The sequence below is a fragment of the Anas acuta genome, chromosome 1 (assembly GCF_963932015.1).
Source record: "Anas acuta chromosome 1, bAnaAcu1.1, whole genome shotgun sequence".
NCBI lineage: Eukaryota > Metazoa > Chordata > Aves > Anseriformes > Anatidae > Anas > Anas acuta.
Genome location: NC_088979.1, coordinates 23814 through 49132, shown reverse-complemented (window position 1 = coordinate 49132; position 25319 = coordinate 23814). Strand labels below are relative to the sequence as shown.

Genomic DNA, 25319 nt, shown 5'->3' with positions numbered 1-25319 from the left:
AGTGTGCAAAAGACAGAAGGGCACAGAGCTGCGCTATTTCAGACTGGGTGTAGAACTGAGATGTGCACAAATATAGCAATTTCAGGATGTCAGTGGATGATGAGAATAGATTAAACCAGAGCCTCAGTTAGTTTTTCTGAAGGTCTGTGGTATTATTTCACTTAAAACTTCACAGTGGAAATTGCTGTGTGCTGTAGCTGCTGCCTGAAGTACAAGAAGAAAACAACATGGAAGTACTGGAAACTCCAATTAAATATGAGACTACTTTTTGCTGTAAGGGTGATTGAACATTGGAACAGGTTCTTCTGAGTGTGGAGTCTCCATCCTTGGAGATAATGCAAAAACTGACTAGAAAAGGTCCTGAGCAACTTGCTCAGCTTGAGCCTACTTTGAGCTGGGGTGGTTGTACTAGATGATGCCCAGAGTTCCCTTCCAACCTCAACTTTTCACACTGCTCTATGTCCAATTCCCCATCTTGACCTTTGTGTACCTCTCCAGAATGTGACTGGCTGGTGTCCCCCAGACTACACAGACTTCTGTTTCAGGCTAAGGACTTAAAATCTCTTTCTTTTCAGGAGCATTTGGAGTGGCCATTAATGCTGCATAATCATAGTAGTGTTTTTCTGCCAAATGAAAAGGAGTTGTTGCTTATTGGTGGTGGTGGGAACTGCTTCTCCTTTGGGACACACCTGAACCCAAAGCCCGTCTCATTGAGCCTCAGAAATATTTTGACCAGACACTAATTGGGACCAAACAGGACCGAACTGTGCCACTGCACCATGGTGAGACAGCTATTCGCTTGCAGATCCAAGAACAACAAAACGTTATCGCAGTTTTCTATCCAGAATGCATTTGTAAAGGTGGAATAGGGAGAAGGGTTTAGGAGATAAAGTTATGACAAGCATGCATACTTCATTGATTTTTTTTTTTTATTTATTCTTTGTTTTTCTGCAAATGAAATGTCCCAGGAGTAGCTCTGTGGTGGCAGTGGTAGCTCTTAGAGGTAAAATGAGGACCGGTGCTGTGTTCAAAAGGGACGTAAGTTTGCACAGTGCTGACTTGGAAGTAAAGTGAAGCCACTGAGTTAAAAAGTCATTGGAAATATGTAGCCAAGCATAATTAAACAAGTGAAACAGAATGTGTCATAGGTCACATTTGAACATTTCTAAAAGTCACACCAGAGAGATGAAGGAATTAATTATACCTCTGCCTCATCCTGTGCGACCAGAAGCCATTGAGTAACTGTAAGCTGGGATTCTCAGAAGACATACTAAGAGTCTTGGGTTCCTTCTCTGCTTGCTCCCCAAGGCCTTACGGATGAAAAATATTAGGCTTTATGTTTTCCCTTTGAAATACCAAAAGCAATATTGAGAAGCCTACTTCTGGTGTCTCTGTTGGTAATAGCTGCATACTTTTGCACTTATCCTCGTGACTTTTCCTTTCAAATACTGGAAATGCAGAGGCTGGTAAACAGTCATCTCTGCTATGGTGTGTTTTGTTTTTTACTTCCCCAAACCAAAAAATGTCTTAAGTCAGTAATAGTAAAATTTTTATGACTCTCAGTCGTCCGTGTCGTTGCAGTTGTGCCTCTGTTGTGTTTCTTGACCAACCCTCTTGATCATCCTTGTCCTGCTCCCTGCTCCCTGGGTGGTTCTTCTGTCCCTTTGCCCCTGCTGTCTGTTTTCTCTCTCACTGTTTGTGTCCTGCTTGTGCCCTTTTCCTTCGTTTTTCTTCCTTCTCCTGTGCTTCGTTGCAGCCTGTGGCTGCAGGAGGCAATGGTTCCCCACTGGACGGATGCAGAGATGGACAGAGGGAGGGATGCTGTTTTATGCCTTCCTCCCTCCCAGTAGCCTGTGCACGAGTTAGTTTGCCTTCTGGCTTGCACTCCCATCTGTGTTTGTGGCCCTGTGTCCAGTGGCCATCGCCATGTCCGTGGGTTCAGTTTCCATAGCGGGGTGGGTGCGGAGGGGGCAGGGCCTTGGGGATTGACCCCATTTTCACCGGCTGTGCTCTCTCACTCCCCCTCCTTTAGATGAGGAGGGGGAGAAGTAAAGCAAAGAACAACTCACGGGTTGAGATAAGGATAATATAATTAAAAGGAAATAATAATAATAATTAAATAAAGATTATTATGAACTAAACAATTTAAGTAAGGGGAAATAAAATGGGAAAGGGGAAAAGGGAGGGGAAAAGGAAAAATAAAAAGAAGGGAGGAAGACAAACAAATAAAATAAATGAAGGCTATATAGAAGTGCAGAGGAAAGAAATTACTCTCTACTTCCCACAAATGAGCGATGATTGACCACATCCTTGAATCAAGGCCTCAACGCACGTAGCCAGTGTTCGAGGGGAGGACCGACGTCTTCTCAACGAGAGCCCACCCCTCCCCTCTTCTTCCTGTTTCCACCTTTTATTGCTGAGTGTGACATCACATGGTATGGAATATCCCTTTGATTGGTTTAGGTCAACTGCCCTAGTGATGTTTCTCTCACTTTTTGCCCACCCCCTGGGAGGGTTAGAGAAAGGCCCAATGCTGTGCCACTGCTGCTCAGCAGTAGACGCAACACTGGTGTGATAACACTGCTGTTCCAGCTACAAGTACAGAGTACGGCACTGTATGGGCTGCTGCCGGGAAAGTTAACATTCCAGCCAGACCCAGTACAGAGGGGTGTTGTCGACGGATGCAGACAGTCCCTCTGGGTGTGCAGGTCATCTTGCCAGGGAGCTGCAGGCATGGGGCCAGCGGGCAGGAGGGTAGTGGTACGCAGGAAGGGCAGCGCTTAGGTCTGTGCTGTCTTTGTGCCGTGGGACAGGTGTCATGGGGGGGGCTGGTGTTCCCTGGCAAGGAAGAGGGGAGGGGAGAGTGCCAGGGAGGCTGGGACCCATGGGATTGGCAGCTGGGGCAGAGAAACAGCCGGAGGTGTTTAATTTCTGTCCAATTAAACTGTCTTTATCTGAACCCATGAGCTTCGACTATTTTTTCTTCCCAAGTCTCCCACGGTGCTATTTGCGCTACCTGCTTGCCAGGTTAAGCCAGAACAAGAACACAGATGGGAAAGAGTAGAATACGCACCTCCTCGTTTGGCTTTCAAAAGTAATGAACGGTTTGGGGTTGATTGGACAGGTTCTCCTGACTTAGGGAATTTGTCAGGACTACTGGTCTTCTCTGTCTAATGTTATTTTTTGTAATACCGCAAATCCTTGTTGAATTTGAAAAAGTTACAGAGAGATGGCATGTGATGTCTTAGTGTCTCTCTGGAAAGGGGTAATGCATTTGCGAAGAGGTGTGACTCTTTCTGTAATCTTTCATCAGAAACTTCCAGGTAAATGCATTCTTCAACCTTATGGCTACAGATGCCCTGCAGAGTTTTCTGCCATTCCCACAGTAGGGATAGCTGCAGAGGGTACCAAGTGGGAAGGACTTCCGAGTGACAGCTAATGTTGCCATTGAGAGCACTGTGGGATGGGAGCAGCTGGGGACAGGACGCAGGAGAACTTGATGAGAATGAGCTGCTCTGGAAGGTGGAGGCATGCAGTGACCTAAGAGGAGCAAAATCAGCAGGGGAAGATGGGGGGCGGGGGGGGGAGATGTTGGGAGATGTTGGGAGCAGCAAACAGGAGTGACTTTTCCATTTCCTGCGAAGGGAGATGATGATTTGAAACCTGCCCGGAAGAAATGCTTGCTGTTTACAGTTCAGACTGTAAAGCTGCTTGTCTTCCTGAGAACAGCTGCATGCACATGGCATCACAGGCTGTGAAGGCTCAGGCAAGGATCTCTCTGTGCAAGAGAGATCTCTCCGATTATAAGGGGGACTAAGGGCCTCTCCATGCAGTCTCTGGGAAAGCCATCATCTACTAGAAGAAAGCCCCAGGGGGGACTTCTCAGAGGTAAGAAGCCTTCAACTTATGGGGACCCCTAACTCGTGTGTCGAGCATGTGAGACAAACATCCATGGCACAAAGATCGTAGATGACTTCCCAGAGGTAAGCAGCTTTCCCTTTGTTCCCCTGTCCTCTCAGGAGCCCTCCTTACTCTCTTTGCACATGCTCAAGGCCCACAACACTGGTTTTCTCCTCTATTTAGCATTTCTAGTCCCTGCCTTACCTGCTCTCAACCCTCCCTCTTCCCAAAGAACCTGTGTGCTCTGCTCAGGTCCCTCCTGAGGTTCTGTAGGTCTTTTAAATACCACTATTTTTTCTCCTGTGCCCTTTGAGGGTATCTGTACCCTTTTCAGACCTTGATTTTTTTTTATTATTATTATTTATTTTTTGACCCAGCTGTTTAACCTTTTGTTTTCAGATAGCCTACTCAAGTGCCTGATTTCTCCTGTGAGTCATGTTATTACATTGAATTGATTTTTTTTTTGGTGTGTAATCTGTTACACTCCTAGATTATCTCCTAGTTTATTGTCTTTTTGATATTAAAAGTTGAAGCAAAAGCATATGAATTATTGCTTCCAGTAACACTGCAAGCTGTTGATCTAAGGCAGATATTTAACACAGAGGCTGCTCCTCCTGCTCTCTCTCCCTTCCCGTGCTTTGCTCTTCCCCTTTTCCAGGCTATTGGGGCAGGGTGCTGGGTAGTGCCTAATGGCCTAATGGTATATGAGCCACAGGCATCCCATCAGAGAGCTCATCCTGCCCGAGCTGCTTTTTGGGGTAAGTGAGTTGATTTTCTTTCAGTCAGTTGCAGGTTTTTTTTTTTAGGTAGGTCAGAGTCTATAGGCTGATGCATTTCAATGTTGAGAGAGTTAAGCATATCTTTTTGAGGTAGCAACTAGCAGGATCATTTAGAGTAAAGCCATCGATACAGTAGGAGGTGCCTTTATTGCGTACCGCCCCAACAAAGGGGCAACCTCTGCCCTAAGTTGTGTAAACGCATAAAGCGGTGTGTGTTGTTGTTTTTCTGTTTAAGCTTGAACAGCAGTGCTGCTCTGGCAAGCCATGCCTGCTGCTCTGATTCCATGCACGTGCGTAGCTAACTGAGGAGCAAGAGCCGAGCAATGCTGTAGGGCTGGCACTGCATGCCCTGGCCGTGGCAACATAGCAGTGCCCTTCTCTGGAGCAGGAGCTGTGCCAGGCTCTGCTCAGGACGGGATGGCGAGGCACGGTGCCACACTGAGGTTGGTGGTCAGGGCTGCCCCATGATGATGTGCGGGGCAAGGCGGTCAGGTGGTCAGGGCGCTGCGGTCAGTGGCTTCTGGGGAAACAGCCGTTGTGCGAGGCTGGGGGTGCGCTGGAGCAGACCCTACCGGCGGGGGGGGGAGGAGAGTCTCTGCTGTGCTGGGCTTTGGGGGTCTGGGGATGAGGGGGGACGAGCATTGAGAGATGGCAGGGGGGATGTGGGAAGAGCTGCAAGAGGCGGTGGGAGTGTGTGTGTGTGTGGTGGAGTCCCCTCTTGGGTTGGATGGACTGATTTAAAGCATGTTCTTGCTGAGTGAGCTTTTTGCTCGTGTTACTGAGGAAAGAAATGGCTGTGCCACTTCACCCCTCACCCCTCTTTTTTTTTTTTCCCCATTCTCCCTCTAAATGAAAATTAAAAAAAATGCTAAATGAAAATTTTAAAAAATGCTAATGGTCAACAGTGACAGAATTGGGTGACATCTTCAAGGTAAAGGGTAAAGAATGTGGAAATTTCTAGTATGTTAATGTTACTCTGTTAACAAAAATGATGTACTGGCTGCTTAATATTTCTTTTTTTTTTGTTTTGTTTTCCTTTAAGTATTCTCCACAAAACCTTTTGTGGACATGTTGTGTATCTTTTTTCTCCTTCCACTATTCAGTTGTTACGAAAGATTACTATGAAATACAAGGGCTGTGGACAACCATCTACCATTGTTGCAGATGCACCCTTGCGTATTCTCTTGGTCGGGTGACAGCTGAGCCTCCAGATCCTTACAGAGGAGGAAACCAGGAGAGTGAGCGAGCGAGAAACGTCTGAATCGTGAAATCCTCTTGGCAGCGCCCAGAGTGGGAGCTGTGGTAAGCGCCAGGTCCCTGAGGCTGTCCCCCCCTGTTCTGCATCCCAGGCTGCCTTTGCTCCCCTTTGTATCTGCAACCCTTCTCTGTCCCCCATCTCCTCCTAGCCCGTCTGTCTCTTTGGCCTGCTTTTCAGTCCTCTTCCCTGTCCTGCTTGTTTGCCCTCTGTATGGCCCATCTGCACGTTTTACTGCATCCTGCTTACTGTCCCTTTTCCTCTGTGTTGCCGCCTTTCCTAGGTTCTTTCTTCTCTCTATCCTGCTCCCCTCCCCCACTTCCCCTTCCTCTCTCTGCTCATCCTAGGCTTTTCCTTCTCTGTCCATGTCGTTCTTTTCCCCAATCTGTCCTTCGTTCCATCTCTCAATTACACACCAACTGTCCCTTGTTAATGTTTCAGTACCCACATCTGCCCTGCTCTTTGCTCTTGTAGTCCTTCCGCTCCTTGTCCTGCCTGTCCGCATGTTTCTGTCCTATGGCCTCTGCCATCGTGCCATCAAGCCCTCTGTCCAGCTTGCTCACGTTTTTTTTCTGTGCCTCTGTCGTTCTCCCCTTCCCTTGACGCTCTTTTGCCGTCTCAGCCCTGCTGCACACTGCTCTCTCTCATCTCTGTCCCATTCTGAGACCCCTCAGTCTCAGTGTTCGGGTGTTCGCGTCCCCTTGCCCACTCCCTCTAAGAACTTCTCAGTTCTTCATTTCTCAATCCTGTTGCCCCAGCAGTATTTGATTTTTCTCAATCTTTCTTTCCTGCTCCCTAGGTTCTTCACTGAGAGGGTTGTTGCGCACTGGAACAGGCTCCCCAGGGACATAGTCACAGCACAAAGCCTGTCAGAGTTCCAGAAGTGCTTGGACTGTGCTCTTAGTCATGTGGTCTGAATTTTTGGATAGAACTGTGCGGAGCCAGGAGTTTGACTCAATGGTCCTTATGGATCCTTTCCAACTCAGGATATTCTATGGTTGTATGATTTTATTTCTCTCTCAATTTCTTTCTGTCACTTTTTTTTTTTCCCACGTATGGGCGGAGAACCCTGCCACAGTCTCCCTCTGGGAGTCCTGTACACCAGTTAATAAAGAGTTTGCTTTCTGGCTTGCACTGCTGTCTGTGTTTGTGGCTGTGGGTAAGTGGCCATCCCTGTGTCAGTGGGTGCAGGTTCCATAATGGGGTGGGTGGGAGAAAGGTGCATAGGCTGGTCCGCAGTTCCTGGAGCAGGGCCCCAGGTGAGGCTGCGGGGGCTGATAGATGTGGACTGCTCCTTGGCATGTGGGGGTCATCTTGCTGGGGGGCTGCAGGCTGTTGGGCCAGGGGAGTGGGGGAGGAAGCAAAGGCAGCAGTGGAGTAGCCCTGTGATGTCTTTGCTCCCAGGGGTGGGTGTGCTAGGTAGGGCCGGTCTGCATGGAGAGAGTGGTTAGCAAGCGTGGCCAGCGCTCCTTCTGCTTGCAGAGGAGCAGGGGAGAGGTGAGGGTGTGGAGGAGAGTGGGACAGGGAAAGCCTCTGTGAGGTGGGGGAGCAGGGCTGACGACGGGGGTGGCTCCGGGGCGTCCGCAGGGTCAGGTGGCTGTGAGCACCGTGCCGCGCAGCATGCTGGTAGTTGTGGTCTTGTCAGCCACATTGGTTTCCAGGGCACGCCGGGAAATGTAGTTTTCAAGCCACTCAGCTTTCAAGCCCGACGTGGCACGTGCACAGTTCGGAAGGGCAGTTCCTTCCGCGTTAGCAGAGCGGAGTGTCTTTTCTTGCTGATTTCGTGCGGTGTTCCGCGCAGTTCACGCTGCTTCCTTTAACGAGCAAACTGTCTCAAAAGCCATTGCTGCAGTTCTGATTCCGCGCATGAGCAGAGCAGGCTGGCTCGGAACGGGCGCCGCGGAGCTCTGTGGTGCCACCCGCTGGCGAAGAACCGGTACAGCAGGAGCAGAGGCTGGGCACATGCGCAGTAGCGGTGGCCAGCCTTCGTGCCCAGCAGCATGCCGGGAGTTGTTGTCTTTGGGCTTTGGGCTTCTGGTCGGCCATGCTGATTCATGGGGCATGCCGGGAAATGTAGTTTAGCATTACTGCTCGGCTTCCAAGCCAGGAGTGGCATGTTGCTCTGGGCCGTTATTTCCTCCCCTAGACAGTGTGGCGTGCATTTTTTCTGCTGTTTTTGAGAGGGTACTGCAGGCTGAGCGGTGCCGTGCATGCACGTTCTTTTTTCCTTTGAGTGATGTTACTACATTGCTTTTTTATTTTTTTGGCGTGTAATGTGTTATGCTCCTAGATTTTTCTTCCTGTGTGAAAGAAAGGTTTGAGCTAATTCCAGTTGAAAAAGTTTCATTTACTTGCTTGGTTATAGTGTCCTTTCAATATTAAAAGCTGAAACAAAAGCATGGGGATTGTTGCTTCTAGAAACACCCCAGTTCTCTTGTCTGCACTCTGCAAGCTGTTCAGCTAGGCTAGAAAAAGAAGAAAAGAAAAAAAAAAAAAGGAAGAAAAAAAAAAAACAGCTGCTGATCCTGCTGCTCTTTCTACTTTCTTATGCTTTGTCTCTCCCCTTTCCCAGGTGACTGGGTTTGGGTGCTGGGTGGGACCTAATGGTATATGAGCCCCAGGTATGGCATCAGAGAGCTCATTCTGCCTGGGCTGCTTCTTGGGGTAAGTGCTTTGTTTTTCCTTCAGTTGTGGAGGAATGGTTAAGTGAAGTAGGACATGTGGATGTTGAGCAGTTAGGAGGCAATGGGCTAGTGAAGTACCGTACTTAACTCATATGAGCCTGGGCACGCACGCAGCTGGCTGAGAGCCAATCAGGCTCAAGGACACGATGACCTTGTGTGATAGGGAGAGTCCCTAAGGCGGGACGGTAGCTAAAAGAAGGAGGAACTAACTGAAAAGCCCGGGAAGTGTTAGCCAATCCTGAGTTTAGCTTCTGCAATATGTATGAGTTGATTATGTTCGAACTAGATAAAAGGCGACTGAGCTATCCATTAAAGTTGAAGTTCACTGTTCACTCATATTGAGCGTCTGTGTCTTCCTTCCATCGACAACATTCAGTTACTTGCAAGGTTCTTTAGGTGGGTCAGAGTCTATGGACTGATGCGTTTCCAAGTAGAGACTGGTATGCGCATCTTTTTGAGGTAACAACTATTGCGATTCAGTAAATTAAAGCAATCTATATAGTAGTAGGTGCCTGTATTGCATAAAACTCTTCTTCAGGTAAGTAATTGTTATAGCATATTTAGGATGACGATGTTACTTTGTGTGTTTGCTTTATGGTTCTGGGTCCCTTATAATTTTTGCAGAATTACTGGGCTTTCTGTGAGTCTTTGTTGTTTGTCAAATATTATCAAAGTTACAACCTTGGTGGCAAAGTAATGGAGCAGGGTTTAGGAGAAATGTATCATCGAATTCTCTGTGTGAGCATGTATCTGAAAATGGCAGCAGTGGGCATGTAAGGGTTAGTATGTTTCACCTTTAGGGACAGTTTGTTATATTTCTGGAGCTTTTGCCTGTGGTTTTGTTGTCTGTTGAGTCTTCAGACCTTGCAGCCTTCTAGGCCTTATGTCCTTGAATTGACATCTTAGAGGTATGTTTAGGAGGGGTGGCCAGGTACCTTGTTTTTGGGAAACCATGGGGTATGGTTCCTTGACAGCAGTACTGCCAAGAGACTGAGCAGGGTCACCTTCTTCATCTTTTAAGGATAAGTCTGGGCACATTTTAGCACGCTGCTGCCCGGGCACATTTCTCAGGTAGAGCTAATGAGCTGCTGAGGTAAAGGAGCTGCGAACAGAGAGGTATTGCACAATGGTATGTTGCATCAGTAGTAGTCAACGTTACGGTGGAGGTGGGTATCAGGGCTGGCGAGCAAGTGAATGCTGGTTCTCTGATTTTGTAGGTGATGATGAAAAGTTTGAGTTAATTCCAGTTGAAAAAAATTCAGTTACTTGCTTGGTCATATTGTCCTTCCAATATTCAAAGCTGCAGCAAAAGCATGGGGATTGTTGCTTCTAGAAACACCCCAGGTCTCTTGTCTGCTCTCTGCATGCTGTTGAGCTAAAGCAAATATTAAAAAAAATAAAATAACAAAAACAAACCACCACAGCTGCTGCTGCTCCTCTTCTTTTTACTTTCTTGTGCTTTGCCCCTCCCCTTTCCCAGGTGATTTGGCTTGGGTGCTGGGTGAGACCAAAGGTATGCTATATGAGCCCCAGGTATGCTATCAGAGCTCCTTCTGCCTGGGCTGATCTTTGGGGTAAGTGCTTTGTTTTTCCTTCAGTCAGTTGCAGGGTTCTTTAGGCAGGTTGGAGTCTATGGATTTCTAGATTTCTAAGTGCTTGGAATTCACTTAATAGAAGGATATTTAGCACAGGTTGCTAAAGAGGTTCTTTAGGTGGGTGAGAGTCTATGGACTGATGTGTTTCCAAGTAGAGACCGGTAATCCCATCTTTTTGAGGTGGTAACTAATAGGATCTGTCATAGTAAAGCAATCTAGTAGTAGGTGCCTATATTGCATGCAGCTCTTCTTCAGGTGAGTAATTGTTATAGCATGTTTATGGATAGGATGATGATGTTTGTGTGTTTACTTTGTGGTTCCAGGTCCCTTATGATTTTTGCAGAATTATAGGGCATATGCTATGTAGTATGCTATCCAGTACATTGCATATCCAGTACATTCTAATCAGGGCACACACTTTACTTCTAAAATAATAAAATTATTATGTCAATCATTAGGTATTCAGTGAGAATACCATATTCTGTGGCACCCACAAAGCTCAGGGAAAGTAGAAAGAATGAATCAAATGATAAAACAACAAGTGGCTAAGTTAATGATGGAGACACAAATGCACTGGATGAAATGCTTACCATTGGCACTTTTAAACATAAGAACTAAACAACACAGTGGGACTGGATTATCGCCGTATGAAATGTTATATGGTATGCCTTGTTCTCAAGGGATGCCTCTAGGGAACAATGTAGTTGAGGATCATATCATCCAGAAATGCATAATTACTGTTGGAAGGAGATTACAAGAGCTAAGAGAAATTGGATTGATGGCTCAAACACCATCTTTAGGATTTGCTATTCATAAGATACAACCAGGAGACAAGGTCTTAATAAAAGCCTGGAGGGAAGAATCATTGAACCCCTGATGGAAGGGGACTGTACCTTGTTTTACTTACTCCTGAATCAGCTGTGAGAACAGCAGAAAGGGGTTAGACCCACGCATCCAGAGTAAAGGGACCAATAATTACCGAAGCTTGGAGGGTTGAGTCCACTCTTAGGGAACTGAAACTAAGGGTAAAGAGGGACTAGTATTCTGGCAATGAGGCTCTTCATGAATTAAGGGCACCAGATAAAGGGGACAAGCCTGAAGGGAGGAAAGGGAGAAGGCAGGACCCTCCACTGCGGTGTGTATGGTCTACCGAGGGAGGCAACCCCTATGGATCTTGACTACTGAGTGAGAGTGCCTTGACCGGACTTCTCCCGCACTAAGGTCAGGTTGTCCCAAGCAAATAACATAAGAACCTAGTTTTTTAATCCTATATAAAATTGTGATTTGTTTTCCAGGAGCTGGATCACCCTGACAGGCTGAACGGTAACACAAGCCCGAATTGACCCTGAAAGCAGGCCCAACCCCTTGATTGAAGGTGTTTGCCTATTATGATCCAGCTACGTGGGCAGAAGATGGATCCTGAGGCTATACGACCCCAACATACATGCTTAATAGAATAATTAGGTTACAAGCTGTAATAGAAGTAATTGTAAATAAAACCGGAGATGCACTTGGATTAATTGCAAAGCAAAATACCAAGATGAGAACTGCTTTGTATCAAAATCGCTTAGCCTTGGATTATTTACTAGCACAAGAAGGAGTCGTCTGTGGAAAATTTAACCTTAGTAATTGCTGTTTAGAAATTGATGATGGTGTTTCTTCCTAGTAGCTGGTAGAATGCTATGTTCTGGCTTAGGATGAGAAGAGTGCTGATAACATGCTGATGTTTTAATTGTTGCAGAGCAGTGCTTACACCAAGCCAAGGGTGTTTCAGCTTCTCACTCTGTCCTGCCAGCGGGCAGGCTGGGAGTGCAGCAAACTGGCCAAAGGGGGAGGAGGGCCGGACTGCTTGGGGTTAGGCTGGGCATTGGTCAGCGGGTGGTGAGCAATTGCATTGTGCATCACTTGTTTTCATACACAGTAGTAGTAGTACTATTATCATCATTGTCTTTATTATTACTGTTATTATTATTTACCTGTCTTTATCTCAACTCACAGGCTTCACTTTCCTGTTTCTCTCCCCCATCGCATAGAGGGAGGGAGGAGGGTGAGCGAACGGCTGTGTGGTGTTTAGCTGCTGGCCGGGTTAAACCACAACAGAAGGAAAAGCTGTAAGTGAGCTTATAAAAGAAATGAAGAACATTGCATATGTCCCAGTTCAAACTTGGAATGGAATCAATCTAGGAGGATTATGGGGGGTGGCTTTATGGGCGGTGATTGGTTTGCTAAAAAAAGGATGGTTTTATTGGGGATATGTGGAGGATTGTTAATAATTCCATGTTTAATACCTTGTATTACCAGACTAATACACTCGGTTATACAAGGAATGCAAATATTCAAAAGACGTTTAGATGTAGAGCTTAGGGATATGGTTTAGTGGGGACTGTTAGTGTTAGGTTAGAGGTTGGACTCGATGATCTTGAGGTCTCTTCCAACCTAGAAATTCTGTGATTCTGTGATTCGCGGTACCTGTTGACCCAGAACCAGGCAAAGAGAAAACCCATTCTCTGATGATAATAAAAACAAACAAAGATCCAAAATTGATAAAAATTCGGCAAGCATTGACTCGATTGGAAAGGAAAACACAAATCAATACCATGAAAAAGGAGATGGGGGATTGTGAAATGTGTTCATCTGATTCGTGTCAATATGGAACAATGCTAGGGCTGCATGATATGATGTAATGTGACCTTCTATCTTACATACCCTTGTATAAACACAAGTCTAAGGAAAACAGGGCGGTTAGTGTATAGAGTTTTTGTATCTTGCAAAGGAATGGTCCAGCAATTCGTGTCAATAGGGGATAAGAGAACAAAGGGGTTTCAGAATAACTGCTAACTGTTATGACTATTGCATGGGGCACTATGCAAGTCTCTGACATCCAGCCAAGATGGACAAAGGAGAAGGACAAGGGAAAAGCCTGGAAGACTATGAGCCTTTAGTACGAGAGACCCCCAGAGGGACCACCAGAGACTGATAATGCATGCACCAGTGGGCGGGTTTGGATTCCAGGAACTAATTATAATAACCCTCCTTTTCTAGAAGTAGTAACGAATATGTATTAGCCTAGGAGCATAAAAACCAGCTGCCTGATGTAATTTGTGTGCATCTTGGTCGAGCAGAGACTCCCAGTGCACCCAGTGCTGTTTGCTTACCTCTATTCATTTAATAAATTGTAAACTTTGATTGTAATCCTATTTGGGACTTATTTACAACAGACAACCTTATAAAATGCAGACAACCAGAATCCTTACTGCCATTAGGTGGAAATCATGGTGTAAGAAACATTACCACCTCAAAGAATAAAAGCCTCAAAAGAAATGTGACTTGTAACAGGCCAGCAGCTGTGTATTTTCTGTGAAGCAACAGATAGAGTATGAACCTGGATTGCACAGTTAATGGGGAAACAGGGGAGGGTCCCGGTCCTTAGGAGGGAAAAAAAAAAGTATATAAACTTTGTATGGAATTAGTAGGCGCCCTCCTGCTTGCGGGATGCCTGCCATTGTAATCTCGAATAAAAATGCTACTGTACTGAGATCCTCTCCTGAGCCTATGTTATTGGCTACAGATTGATTCACGGTTTTAAGGTTTCAGGGATAGGGCCCTAGGGTTGGGTTTCAGGGTAAGCGTTCTCAGGGTTTATGTTTAAGGATTTTAAGTTTTTTAGGGTTGGAGTTTTAACGGTTAGAATTTTAGGGATTTGGGGGTTAGGGTTTTAAGGGTTTCAGCGTTAGCATGTTAGGATTTTAGAGTTTTTTGTGTTGTAGTGTTGATAGTTTTTTTAGGGTTAGGGTCTTAGGGTTTTATTTTTGATCAGTTATTTAGGGTTATTTAGGGTATTTATTTATTTATTTATTTATTCAGGTTAGGTTCTTCAAGGTTAGGGTTTTGAGTGTCCTAATTTTTTGGGTTAGGGTTTGGAGCGTCTTAATGTTTGTGGTTGGGTTTGGGTTTTGAGTGTCCTAATGTTTTGAGTTAGGGTTTGGAGCATCTTATTTTTTTGCGTTTGGGTTTTGATCATCTTAATTTTTTGGGTTAGTGTTTGGAGCGTCCTCAATTTTTGGGTTTAGGTTTTGAGAGTCCTATTTTTTGAGTTTGGGATTTGAGAGTCTTAATTTTGTGGGTTTGGGATTTGAATGTCTTAATTTATTGGGTTAGGGGTTTTAGGCATAGGTCTTCAGTGGTTTAGTGTGGTAAATAGTTTGGGTTATGTCTGTAGGGGTTTCGAGGTTTTTTATAGGGTTAGGGCTTGAGGCTTTTTTGTAAGGGCGGTAAGGGCGAGGGTTACAGTGAGTGCTGCTAAATGTAGTTCTCGAAAACTCGGCCTGTGATTGGCTGTGCCGGCTGTCCAAGAAATGCTGGTAGGTATAGTTTTCCGGCAGCAGGCTTCCGGGTGGCCATGTTGGGTACCTAAAGCATACCGGGAAATGTAGTTCTCGGACTCTAGACTTCCGGGTGGCCATGTTGAATGCCCAGAGCATACTGGGAAATAAAGTTCTGGGACTCCAAACTTCCGGGAGGCCATGTTGAGTGCCTACAGCATACCGGGAAATGTAGTTCTCGGACTCCGGATTTCCGGGAGGCCATGTTGAGCGCCCAGAGCATACCGGGAAATGTAGTTCTCGGACTCCGGATTTCCGGGAGGCTATATTGAGCGCCCAGAGCATAACGGGAAATGTAGTTCTCGGACTCTGGACTTCCGGGAGGCCATGTTGAGCGCCCAGAGCATAACGGGAAATGTAGTTCTCGGACTCCGGACTTCCGGGTGGCCATGTTGGGTGCCCAGAGCATACCGGGAAAAGTATTAGGGAAATTTTAGCGCGGCGCCGCCCGGACACATTTAAGCGTGGCGCCGCCCGGGCACATTTAAGTGCGGCGCCGCCAGGACACATTTTAGCGCGGCGCCGCCCGGACACATTTAAGCGCGGCGCCGCCTGGGCATATTTAAGCGCGGCTCCATTAGGGTTAGGGTTAGGGTTAGAGTTAGGGTTAGGGTTAGGGTTAGGGTTAGGGTTATCAGAATTAGAATTAGCTCTAGAATTACAACAGTTAGGGTTAGGGTTAGGGTTAGGGTTAGGGTTAGGGGTTAGGGGTTAGGGTTAGGGTTAGGGTTAGGGTTAGGGTTAGGGTTAGGGTTAGGGTTAGGGTTAGGGTTGTGGTTAACACGTCATGGTGAATCGCGCGCAAAATGTCCTGCTGTCCTTGAGTCTCATTGGAGGGTTCGTTCGTTCGAACCAGCCAATCAGGGGAGGGGGAAGTGACGCAAGTTCCGGTCACGTGCTTCCGGTCACGTGTTTCCGGTCACGTGCTTCCGGCACGTCATCAGCCCGTGACTAGGGTTAGGGTTCGGGTTCGGGTTAGGGTTAGGGTTGTGGTTAACACGTCATGGTGAATCGCGCGCAAAATGTCCTGCTGTCCTTGAGTCTCATTGGAGGGTTCGTTCGTTCGAACCAGCCAATCAGGGGAGGGGGAAGTGACGCAAGTTCCGGTCACGTGCTTCCGGTCACGTGTTTCCGGTCATGTGCTTCCGGCACGTCATCAGCCCCCGACTAGGGTTAGGGTTAGGGTTAGGGTTAGGGTTAGGGTTGTGGTTAACACGTCATGGTGAATCGCGCGCAAAATGTCCTGCTGTCCTTGAGTCTCATTGGAGGGTTCGTTCGTTCGAACCAGCCAATCAGGGGAGGGGGAAGTGACGCAAGTTCCGGTCACGTGCTTCCGGTCACGTGCTTCCGGTCACGTGCTTCCGGCACGTCATCAGCCCGCGACTAGGGTTAGGGTTAGGGTTAGGGTTAGGGTTAGGGTTAGGGTTAGGGTTGTGGTTAACACGTCATGGTGAATCGCGCGCAAAATGTCCTGCTGTCCTTGAGTCTCATTGGAGGGTTCGTTCGTTCGAACCAGCCAATCAGGGGAGGGGGAAGTGACGCAAGTTCCGGTCACGTGCTTCCGGTCACGTGTTTCCGGTCACGTGCTTCCGGCACGTCATCAGCCCGCGACTAGGGTTAGGGTTAGGGGTTAGGGTTAGGGTTAGGGTTAGGGTTAGGGTTGTGGTTAACACGTCATGGTGAATCGCGCGCAAAATGTCCTGCTGTCCTTGAGTCTCATTGGAGGGTTCGTTCGTTCGAACCAGCCAATCAGGGGAGGGGGAAGTGACGCAAGTTCCGGTCACGTGCTTCCGGTCACGTGCTTCCGGTCACGTGCTTCCGGCACGTCATCAGCCCGCGACTAGGGTTAGGGTTAGGGTTAGGGTTAGGGTTAGGGTTGTGGTTAACACGTCATGGTGAATCGCGCGCAAAATGTCCTGCTGTCCTTGAGTCTCATTGGAGGGTTCGTTCGTTCGAACCAGCCAATCAGGGGAGGGGGAAGTGACGCAAGTTCCAGTCACGTGCTTCCGGTCACGTGCTTCCGGTCACGTGCTTCCGGCACGTCATCAGCCCGTGACTAGGGTTAGGGTTAGGGTTAGGGTTAGGGTTAGGGTTAGGGTTGTGGTTAACACGTCATGGTGAATCGCGCGCAAAATGTCCTGCTGTCCTTGAGTCTCATTGGAGGGTTCGTTCGTTCGAACCAGCCAATCAGGGGAGGGGGAAGTGACGCAAGTTCCGGTCACGTGCTTCCGGTCACGTGTTTCCAGTCACGTGCTTCCGGCACGTCATCAGCCCCCGACTAGGGTTAGGGTTAGGGTTAGGGTTAGGGTTAGGGTTGTGGTTAACACGTCATGGTGAATCGCGCGCAAAATGTCCTGCTGTCCTTGAGTCTCATTGGAGGGTTCGTTCGTTCGAACCAGCCAATCAGGGGAGGGGGAAGTGACGCAAGTTCCGGTCACGTGCTTCCGGTCACGTGTTTCCGGTCACGTGCTTCCGGCACGTCATCAGCCCGTGACTAGGGTTAGGGTTCGGGTTAGGGTTAGGGTTAGGGTTGTGGTTAACACGTCATGGTGAATCGCGCGCAAAATGTCCTGCTGTCCTTGAGTCTCATTGGAGGGTTCGTTCGTTCGAACCAGCCAATCAGGGGAGGGGGAAGTGACGCAAGTTCCGGTCACGTGCTTCCGGTCACGTGTTTCCAGTCACGTGCTTCCGGCACGTCATCAGCCCGCGACTAGGGTTAGGGTTAGGGTTAGGGTTAGGGTTAGGGTTAGGGTTAGGGTTGTGGTTAACACGTCATGGTGAATCGCGCGCAAAATGTCCTGCTGTCCTTGAGTCTCATTGGAGGGTTCGTTCGTTCGAACCAGCCAATCAGGGGAGGGGGAAGTGACGCAAGTTCCGGTCACGTGCTTCCGGTCACGTGTTTCCGGTCACGTGCTTCCGGCACGTCATCAGCCCGCGACTAGGGTTAGGGTTAGGGTTAGGGTTAGGGTTAGGGTTAGGGTTAGGGTTGTGGTTAACACGTCATGGTGAATCGCGCGCAAAATGTCCTGCTGTCCTTGAGTCTCATTGGAGGGTTCGTTCGTTCGAACCAGCCAATCAGGGGAGGGGGAAGTGACGCAAGTTCCGGTCACGTGCTTCCGGTCACGTGTTTCCGGTCACGTGCTTCCGGCACGTCATCAGCCCGTGACTAGGGTTAGGGTTCGGGTTAGGGTTAGGGTTAGGGTTGTGGTTAACACGTCATTGTGAATCGCGCGCAAAATGTCCTGCTGTCCTTGAGTCTCATTGGAGGGTTCGTTCGTTCGAACCAGCCAATCAGGGGAGGGGGAAGTGACGCAAGTTCCGGTCACGTGCTTCCGGTCACGTGTTTCCGGTCATGTGCTTCCGGCACGTCATCAGCCCCCGACTAGGGTTAGGGTTAGGGTTAGGGTTAGGGTTAGGGTTGTGGTTAACACGTCATGGTGAATCGCGCGCAAAATGTCCTGCTGTCCTTGAGTCTCATTGGAGGGTTCGTTCGTTCGAACCAGCCAATCAGGGGAGGGGGAAGTGACGCAAGTTCCGGTCACGTGCTTCCGGTCACGTGCTTCCGGTCACGTGCTTCCGGCACGTCATCAGCCCGCGACTAGGGTTAGGGTTAGGGGTTAGGGTTAGGGTTAGGGTTAGGGTTAGGGTTGTGGTTAACACGTCATGGTGAATCGCGCGCAAAATGTCCTGCTGTCCTTGAGTCTCATTGGAGGGTTCGTTCGTTCGAACCAGCCAATCAGGGGAGGGGGAAGTGACGCAAGTTCCGGTCACGTGCTTCCGGTCACGTGCTTCCGGTCATGTGCTTCCGGCACGTCATCAGCCCTCGACTAGGGTTAGGGTTAGGGTTAGGGTTAGGGTTAGGGTTGTGGTTAACACGTCATGGTGAATCGCGCGCAAAATGTCCTGCTGTCCTTGAGTCTTATTGGAGGGTTCGTTCGTTCGAACCAGCCAATCAGGGGAGGGGGAAGTGACGCAAGTTCCGGTCACGTGCTTCCGGTCACGTGTTTCCGGTCACGTGCTTCCGGCACGTCATCAGCCCGCGACTAGGGTTAGGGTTAGGGTTAGGGTTAGGGTTAGGGTTAGGGTTAGGGTTGTGGTTAACACGTCATGGTGAATCGCGCGCAAAATGTCCTGCTGTCCTTGAGTCTCATTGGAGGGTTCGTTCGTTCGAACCAGCCAATCAGGGGAGGGGGAAGTGACGCAAGTTCCGGTCACGTGCTTCCGGTCACGTGCTTCCGGTCACGTGCTTCCGGCACGTCATCAGCCCGCGACTAGGGTTAGGGTTAGGGTTAGGGTTAGGGTTAGGGTTGTGGTTAACACGTCATGGTGAATCGCGCGCAAAATGTCCTGCTGTCCTTGAGTCTCATTGGAGGGTTCGTTCGTTCGAACCAGCCAATCAGGGGAGGGGGAAGTGACGCAAGTTCCAGTCACGTGCTTCCGGTCACGTGCTTCCGGTCACGTGCTTCCGGCACGTCATCAGCCCGCGACTAGGGTTAGGGTTAGGGTTAGGGTTAGGGTTAGGGTTAGGGTTGTGGTTAACACGTCATGGTGAATCGCGCGCAAAATGTCCTGCTGTCCTTGAGTCTCATTGGAGGGTTCGTTCGTTCGAACCAGCCAATCAGGGGAGGGGGAAGTGACGCAAGTTCCGGTCACGTGCTTCCGGTCACGTGTTTCCAGTCATGTGCTTCCGGCACGTCATCAGCCCCCGACTAGGGTTAGGGTTAGGGTTAGGGTTAGGGTTAGGGTTGTGGTTAACACGTCATGGTGAATCGCGCGCAAAATGTCCTGCTGTCCTTGAGTCTCATTGGAGGGTTCGTTCGTTCGAACCAGCCAATCAGGGGAGGGGGAAGTGACGCAAGTTCCGGTCACGTGCTTCCGGTCACGTGTTTCCGGTCACGTGCTTCCGGCACGTCATCAGCCCGTGACTAGGGTTAGGGTTCGGGTTAGGGTTAGGGTTAGGGTTGTGGTTAACACGTCATGGTGAATCGCGCGCAAAATGTCCTGCTGTCCTTGAGTCTCATTGGAGGGTTCGTTCGTTCGAACCAGCCAATCAGGGGAGGGGGAAGTGACGCAAGTTCCGGTCACGTGCTTCCGGTCACGTGTTTCCAGTCACGTGCTTCCGGCACGTCATCAGCCCGCGACTAGGGTTAGGGTTAGGGTTAGGGTTAGGGTTAGGGTTAGGGTTAGGGTTAGGGTTAGGGTTGTGGTTAACACGTCATGGTGAATCGCGCGCAAAATGTCCTGCTGTCCTTGAGTCTCATTGGAGGGTTCGTTCGTTCGAACCAGCCAATCAGGGGAGGGGGAAGTGACGCAAGTTCCAGTCACGTGCTTCCGGTCACGTGCTTCCGGTCACGTGCTTCCGGCACGTCATCAGCCCGCGACTAGGGTTAGGGTTAGGGTTAGGGTTAGGGTTAGGGTTAGGGTTAGGGTTGTGGTTAACACGTCATGGTGAATCGCGCGCAAAATGTCCTGCTGTCCTTGAGTCCTTGAGGCCATGTTGAGCGCCCAGAGCATACCGGGAAATGTAGTTCTCGGACTCCGGATTTCCGGGAGGCTATATTGAGCGCCCAGAGCATAACGGGAAATGTAGTTCTCGGACTCTGGACTTCCGGGAGGCCATGTTGAGCGCCCAGAGCATAACGGGAAATGTAGTTCTCGGACTCCAGACTTCCGGGTGGCCATGTTGGGTGCCCAGAGCATACCGGGAAAAGTATTAGGGAAATTTTAGCGCGGCGCCGCCCGGACACATTTAAGCGTGGCGCCGCCCGGGCACATTTAAGTGTGGCGCCGCCAGGACACATTTTAGCGCGGCGCCGCCCGGACACATTTAAGCGCGGCGCCGCCCGGGCATATTTAAGCGCGGCTCCATTAGGGTTAGGGTTAGGGTTAGGGTTAGGGTTAGGGTTAGGGTTATCAGAATTAGAATTAGCTCTAGAATTACAACAGTTAGGGTTAGGGTTAGGGTTAGGGTTAGGGGTTAGGGGTTAGGGTTAGGGTTAGGGTTAGGGTTAGGGTTAGGGTTAGGGTTAGGGTTAGGGTTGTGGTTAACACTTCATGGTGAATCGCGCGCAAAATGTCCTGCTGTCCTTGAGTCTCATTGGAGGGTTCGTTCGTTCGAACCAGCCAATCAGGGGAGGGGGAAGTGACGCAAGTTCCGGTCACGTGCTTCCGGTCACGTGTTTCCGGTCACGTGCTTCCGGCACGTCATCAGCCCGTGACTAGGGTTAGGGTTCGGGTTAGGGTTCGGGTTAGGGTTCGGGTTAGGGTTCGGGTTAGGGTTCGGGTTAGGGTTCGGGTTAGGGTTCGGGTTCGGGTTCGGGTTAGGGTTCGGGTTCGGGTTAGGGTTCGGGTTAGGGTTAGGGTTAGGGTTAGGGTTAGGGTTAGGGTTAGGGTTAGGGGTTAGGGTTAGGGTTCGGGTTAGGGTTAGGGTTAGGGTTAGGGTTAGGGTTAGGGTTAGGGTTAGGGTTAGGGTTAGGGTTAGATCCGCCATTAGGGTTAGGGTTAGGGTTAGGGTTAGGGTTAGGGTTAGGGTTAGGGTTAGGGTTAGGGTTAGGGTTAGGGGTTAGGGTTAGGGTTAGGGTTAGGGTTAGGGTTAGGGTTAGGGTTAGGGTTAGGGTTAGGGTTAGGGTTAGGGTTAGGGTTAGGGTTAGGGTTAGGGGTTAGGGTTAGGGTTAGGGTTAGGGTTAGGGTTAGGGTTAGGGTTGGGTTAGGGTTAGGGTTAGGGTTAGGGTTAGGGTTAGGGTTAGGGTTAGGGTTAGGGTTAGGGTTAGGGTTAGGGTTAGGGTTAGGGTTAGGGTTAGGGTTAGGGTTAGGGTTAGGAAGATAGGAAGAAGAAGAAGGATCAGGGTTAGGGTTAGGGTTAGGGTTAGGGTTAGGGTTAGGGTTAGGGTTAGGGTTAGGGTTAGGGTTAGGGTTAGGGTTAGGGTTAGGGTTAGGGTTAGGGTTAGGGTTAGGGTTAGGGTTAGGGTTAGGGTTAGGGTTAGGGTTAGGGTTAGGGTTAGGGTTAGGGTTAGGGTTAGGGTTAGGGTTAGGGTTAGGGTTAGGGTTAGGGTTAGGGTTAGGGTTAGGGTTAGGGTTAGGGTTAGGGTTAGGGTTAGGGTTAGGGTTAGGGTTAGGGTTAGGGTTAGGGTTAGGGTTAGGGTTAGGGTTAGGGTTAGGGTTAGGGTTAGGGTTAGGGTTAGGGTTAGGGTTAGGGTTAGGGTTAGGGTTAGGGTTAGGGTTAGGGTTAGGGTTAGGGTTAGGGTTAGGGTTAGGGTTAGGGTTAGGGTTAGGGTTAGGGTTAGGGTTAGGGTTAGGGTTAGGGTTAGGGTTAGGGTTAGGGTTAGGGTTAGGGTTAGGGTTAGGGTTAGGGTTAGGGTTAGGGTTAGGGTTAGGGTTAGGGTTAGGGTTAGGGTTAGGGTTAGGGTTAGGGTTAGGGTTAGGGTTAGGGTTAGGGTTAGGGTTAGGGTTAGGGTTAGGGTTAGGGTTAGGGTTAGGGTTAGGGTTAGGGTTAGGGTTAGGGTTAGGGTTAGGGTTAGGGTTAGGGTTAGGGTTAGGGTTAGGGTTAGGGTTAGGGTTAGGGTTAGGGTTAGGGTTAGGGTTAGGGTTAGGGTTAGGGTTAGGGTTAGGGTTAGGGTTAGGGTTAGGGTTAGGGTTAGGGTTAGGGTTAGGGTTAGGGTTAGGGTTAGGGTTAGGGTTAGGGTTAGGGTTAGGGTTAGGGTTAGGGTTAGGGTTAGGGTTAGGGTTAGGGTTAGGGTTAGGGTTAGGGTTAGGGTTAGGGTTAGGGTTAGGGTTAGGGTTAGGGTTAGGGTTAGGGTTAGGGTTAGGGTTAGGGTTAGGGTTAGGGTTAGGGTTAGGGTTAGGGTTAGAACTGAGGGTTAGGGTTAGGGTTAGGGTTAGGGTTAGGGTTAGGGTTAGGGTTAGGGTTAGGGTTAGGGTTAGGGTTAGGGTTAGGGTTAGGGTTAGGGTTAGGGTTAGGGTTAGGGTTAGGGTTAGGGTTAGGGTTAGGGTTAGGGTTAGGGTTAGGGTTAGGGTTAGGGTTAGGGTTAGGGTTAGGGTTAGGGTTAGGGTTAGGGTTAGGGTTAGGGTTAGGGTTAGGGTTAGGGTTAGGGTTAGGGTTAGGGTTAGGGTTAGGGTTAGGGTTAGGGTTAGGGTTAGGGTTAGGGTTAGGGTTAGGGTTAGGGTTAGGGTTAGGGTTAGGGTTAGGGTTAGGGTTAGGGTTAGGGTTAGGGTTCTAGGTTTCCAGGGTTCTAGGTTCTAGAGGTTCTAGGTTCTACTGTTCTAGGTTCTACTGTTCTAGGTTCTAGGTTCTAGGTTCTAGAGGTTCTAGAGGTTCTAGAGGTTCTAGGTTCTAGGGTTCTAGATTCTAGGGTTCTAGATTCAAGTGTTCTAGGTTTCACCATAACTGACGGGTTAGGGTTAGGGTTAGGGTTAGGGTTAGGGTTAGGGTTCTAGGTTTCAAGGGTTCTAGGTTCTAGAGGTTCTAGAGGTTCTAGGTTCTACTGTTCTAGGTTCTACTGTTCTAGGTTCTAGGTTCTAGGTTCTAGGGTTCTAGGTTCTAGAGGTTCTAGAGGTTCTAGAGGTTCTAGAGGTTCTAGAGGTTCTAGAGGTTCTAGAGGTTCTAGAGGTTCTAGGTTCTAGGGTTCTAGATTCTAGGGTTCTAGATTCAAGTGTTCTAGGTTTCACCATAACTGACGGGTTAGGGTTAGGGTTAGGGTTAGGGTTAGGGTTAGGGTTAGGGTTAGGGTTAGGGTTAGGGTTAGGGTTCTAGGTTTCCAGGGTTCTAGGTTCTAGAGGTTCTAGGTTCTACTGTTCTAGGTTCTACTGTTCTAGGTTCTAGGTTCTAGAGGTTCTAGGTTCTAGAGGTTCTAGGTTCTAGAGGTTCTAGAGGTTCTAGAGGTTCTAGGTTCTAGGGTTCTAGATTCTAGGGTTCTAGATTCAAGTGTTCTAGGTTTCACCATAACTGACGGGTTAGGGTTAGGGTTAGGGTTAGGGTTAGGGTTAGGGTTAGGGTTAGGGTTAGGGTTCTAGGTTTCCAGGGTTCTAGGTTCTACTGTTCTAGGTTCTACTGTTCTAGGTTCTAGGTTCTAGGGTTCTAGGTTCTAGGTTCTAGAGGTTCTAGAGGTTCTAGAGGTTCTAGAGGTTCTAGGTTCTAGGGTTCTAGATTCTAGGGTTCTAGATTCAAGTGTTCTAGGTTTCACCATAACTGACGGGTTAGGGTTAGGGTTAGGGTTAGGGTTAGGGTTAGGGTTAGGGTTAGTTCTAGGGTTCTAGGTTTCCAGGGTTCTAGGTTCTAGAGGTTCTAGGTTCTACTGTTCTAGGTTCTACTGTTCTAGGTTCTAGGTTCTAGGGTTCTAGGTTCTAGGTTCTAGAGGTTCTAGAGGTTCTAGAGGTTCTAGAGGTTCTAGAGGTTCTAGGTTCTAGGGTTCTAGATTCTAGGGTTCTAGATTCAAGTGTTCTAGGTTTCACCATAACTGACGGGTTAGGGTTAGGGTTAGAGTTAGGGTTAGGGTTAGGGTTAGGGTTAGGGTTAGGGTTAGGGTTCTAGGTTTCCAGGGTTCTAGGTTCTAGAGGTTCTAGAGGTTCTAGGTTCTACTGTTCTAGGTTCTAGGTTCTAGGTTCTAGAGGTTCTAGAGGTTCTAGAGGTTCTAGAGGTTCTAGGTTCTAGATTCTAGGGTTCTAGATTCAAGTGTTCTAGGTTTCACCATAACTGACGGGTTAGGGTTAGGGTTAGGGTTAGGGTTAGGGTTAGGGTTAGGGTTAGGGTTAGGGTTCTAGGTTTCCAGGGTTCTAGGTTCTAGAGGTTCTAGGTTCTATTGTTCTAGGTTCTAGGTTCTAGGGTTCTAGGTTCTAGGTTCTAGAGGTTCTAGAGGTTCTAGAGGTTCTAGAGGTTCTAGAGGTTCTAGAGGTTCTAGGTTCTAGGGTTCTAGATTCTAGGGTTCTAGATTCAAGTGTTCTAGGTTTCACCATAACTGACGGGTTAGGGTTAGGGTTAGGGTTAGGGTTAGGGTTAGGGTTAGGGTTAGGGTTAGGGTTCTAGGTTTCCAGGGTTCTAGGTTCTAGAGGTTCTAGGTTCTACTGTTCTAGGTTCTACTGTTCTAGGTTCTAGGTTCTAGGTTCTAGGTTCTAGAGGTTCTAGAGGTTCTAGAGGTTCTAGAGGTTCTAGAGGTTCTAGGTTCTAGGGTTCTAGATTCTAGGGTTCTAGATTCAAGTGTTCTAGGTTTCACCATAACTGACGGGTTAGGGTTAGTGTTAGGGTTAGGGTTAGGGTTAGGGTTAGGGTTCTAGGTTTCCAGGGTTCTAGGTTCTACTGTTCTAGGTTCTACTGTTCTAGGTTCTAGGTTCTAGGTTCTAGGTTCTAGAGGTTCTAGAGGTTCTAGAGGTTCTAGAGGTTCTAGAGGTTCTAGAGGTTCTAGAGGTTCTAGGTTCTAGATTCTAGGGTTCTAGATTCAAGTGTTCTAGGTTTCACCATAACTGACGGGTTAGGGTTAGGGTTAGGGTTAGGGTTAGGGTTAGGGTTAGGGTTAGGGTTAGGGTTAGGGTTAGGGTTAGGGTTAGGGTTAGGGTTAGGGTTAGGGTTAGGGTTAGGGTTCTAGGTTTCCAGGGTTCTAGGTTCTAGAGGTTCTAGGTTCTACTGTTCTAGGTTCTACTGTTCTAGGTTCTAGGTTCTAGGGTTCTAGGTTCTAGGTTCTAGAGGTTCTAGAGGTTCTAGAGGTTCTAGAGGTTCTAGGTTCTAGGGTTCTAGA

At 48.6% G+C, this 25319-nt stretch overlaps 1 protein-coding gene across 14 annotated transcripts in view; it reads left to right on the top strand.

Annotated features, from left to right (window-relative positions):
* LCMT2 (leucine carboxyl methyltransferase 2) overlaps positions 1–13754 on the top strand; it is a 31942-nt gene extending 18188 nt beyond the window's left edge. For 4 of the 14 annotated variants that reach the window (XM_068672092.1, XM_068671892.1, XM_068672164.1 and 1 more), the window contains 2 exons: positions 576–782; positions 3645–5736. In XM_068672092.1, the coding sequence (XP_068528193.1) occupies positions 576–743 (168 nt within the window). In that variant the 3' untranslated portion in view covers positions 744–782; positions 3645–5736. Of the gene's footprint in view, positions 1–575; positions 1563–3644; positions 5737–5782; positions 5982–6733; positions 7069–11508 lie in introns of those variants that run through there. The other 10 variants (XR_011092916.1, XR_011092910.1, XR_011092927.1 and 7 more) reach the window with 10 other exon arrangements.
* The last annotated feature ends 11565 nt before the right edge of the window (positions 13755–25319 follow it).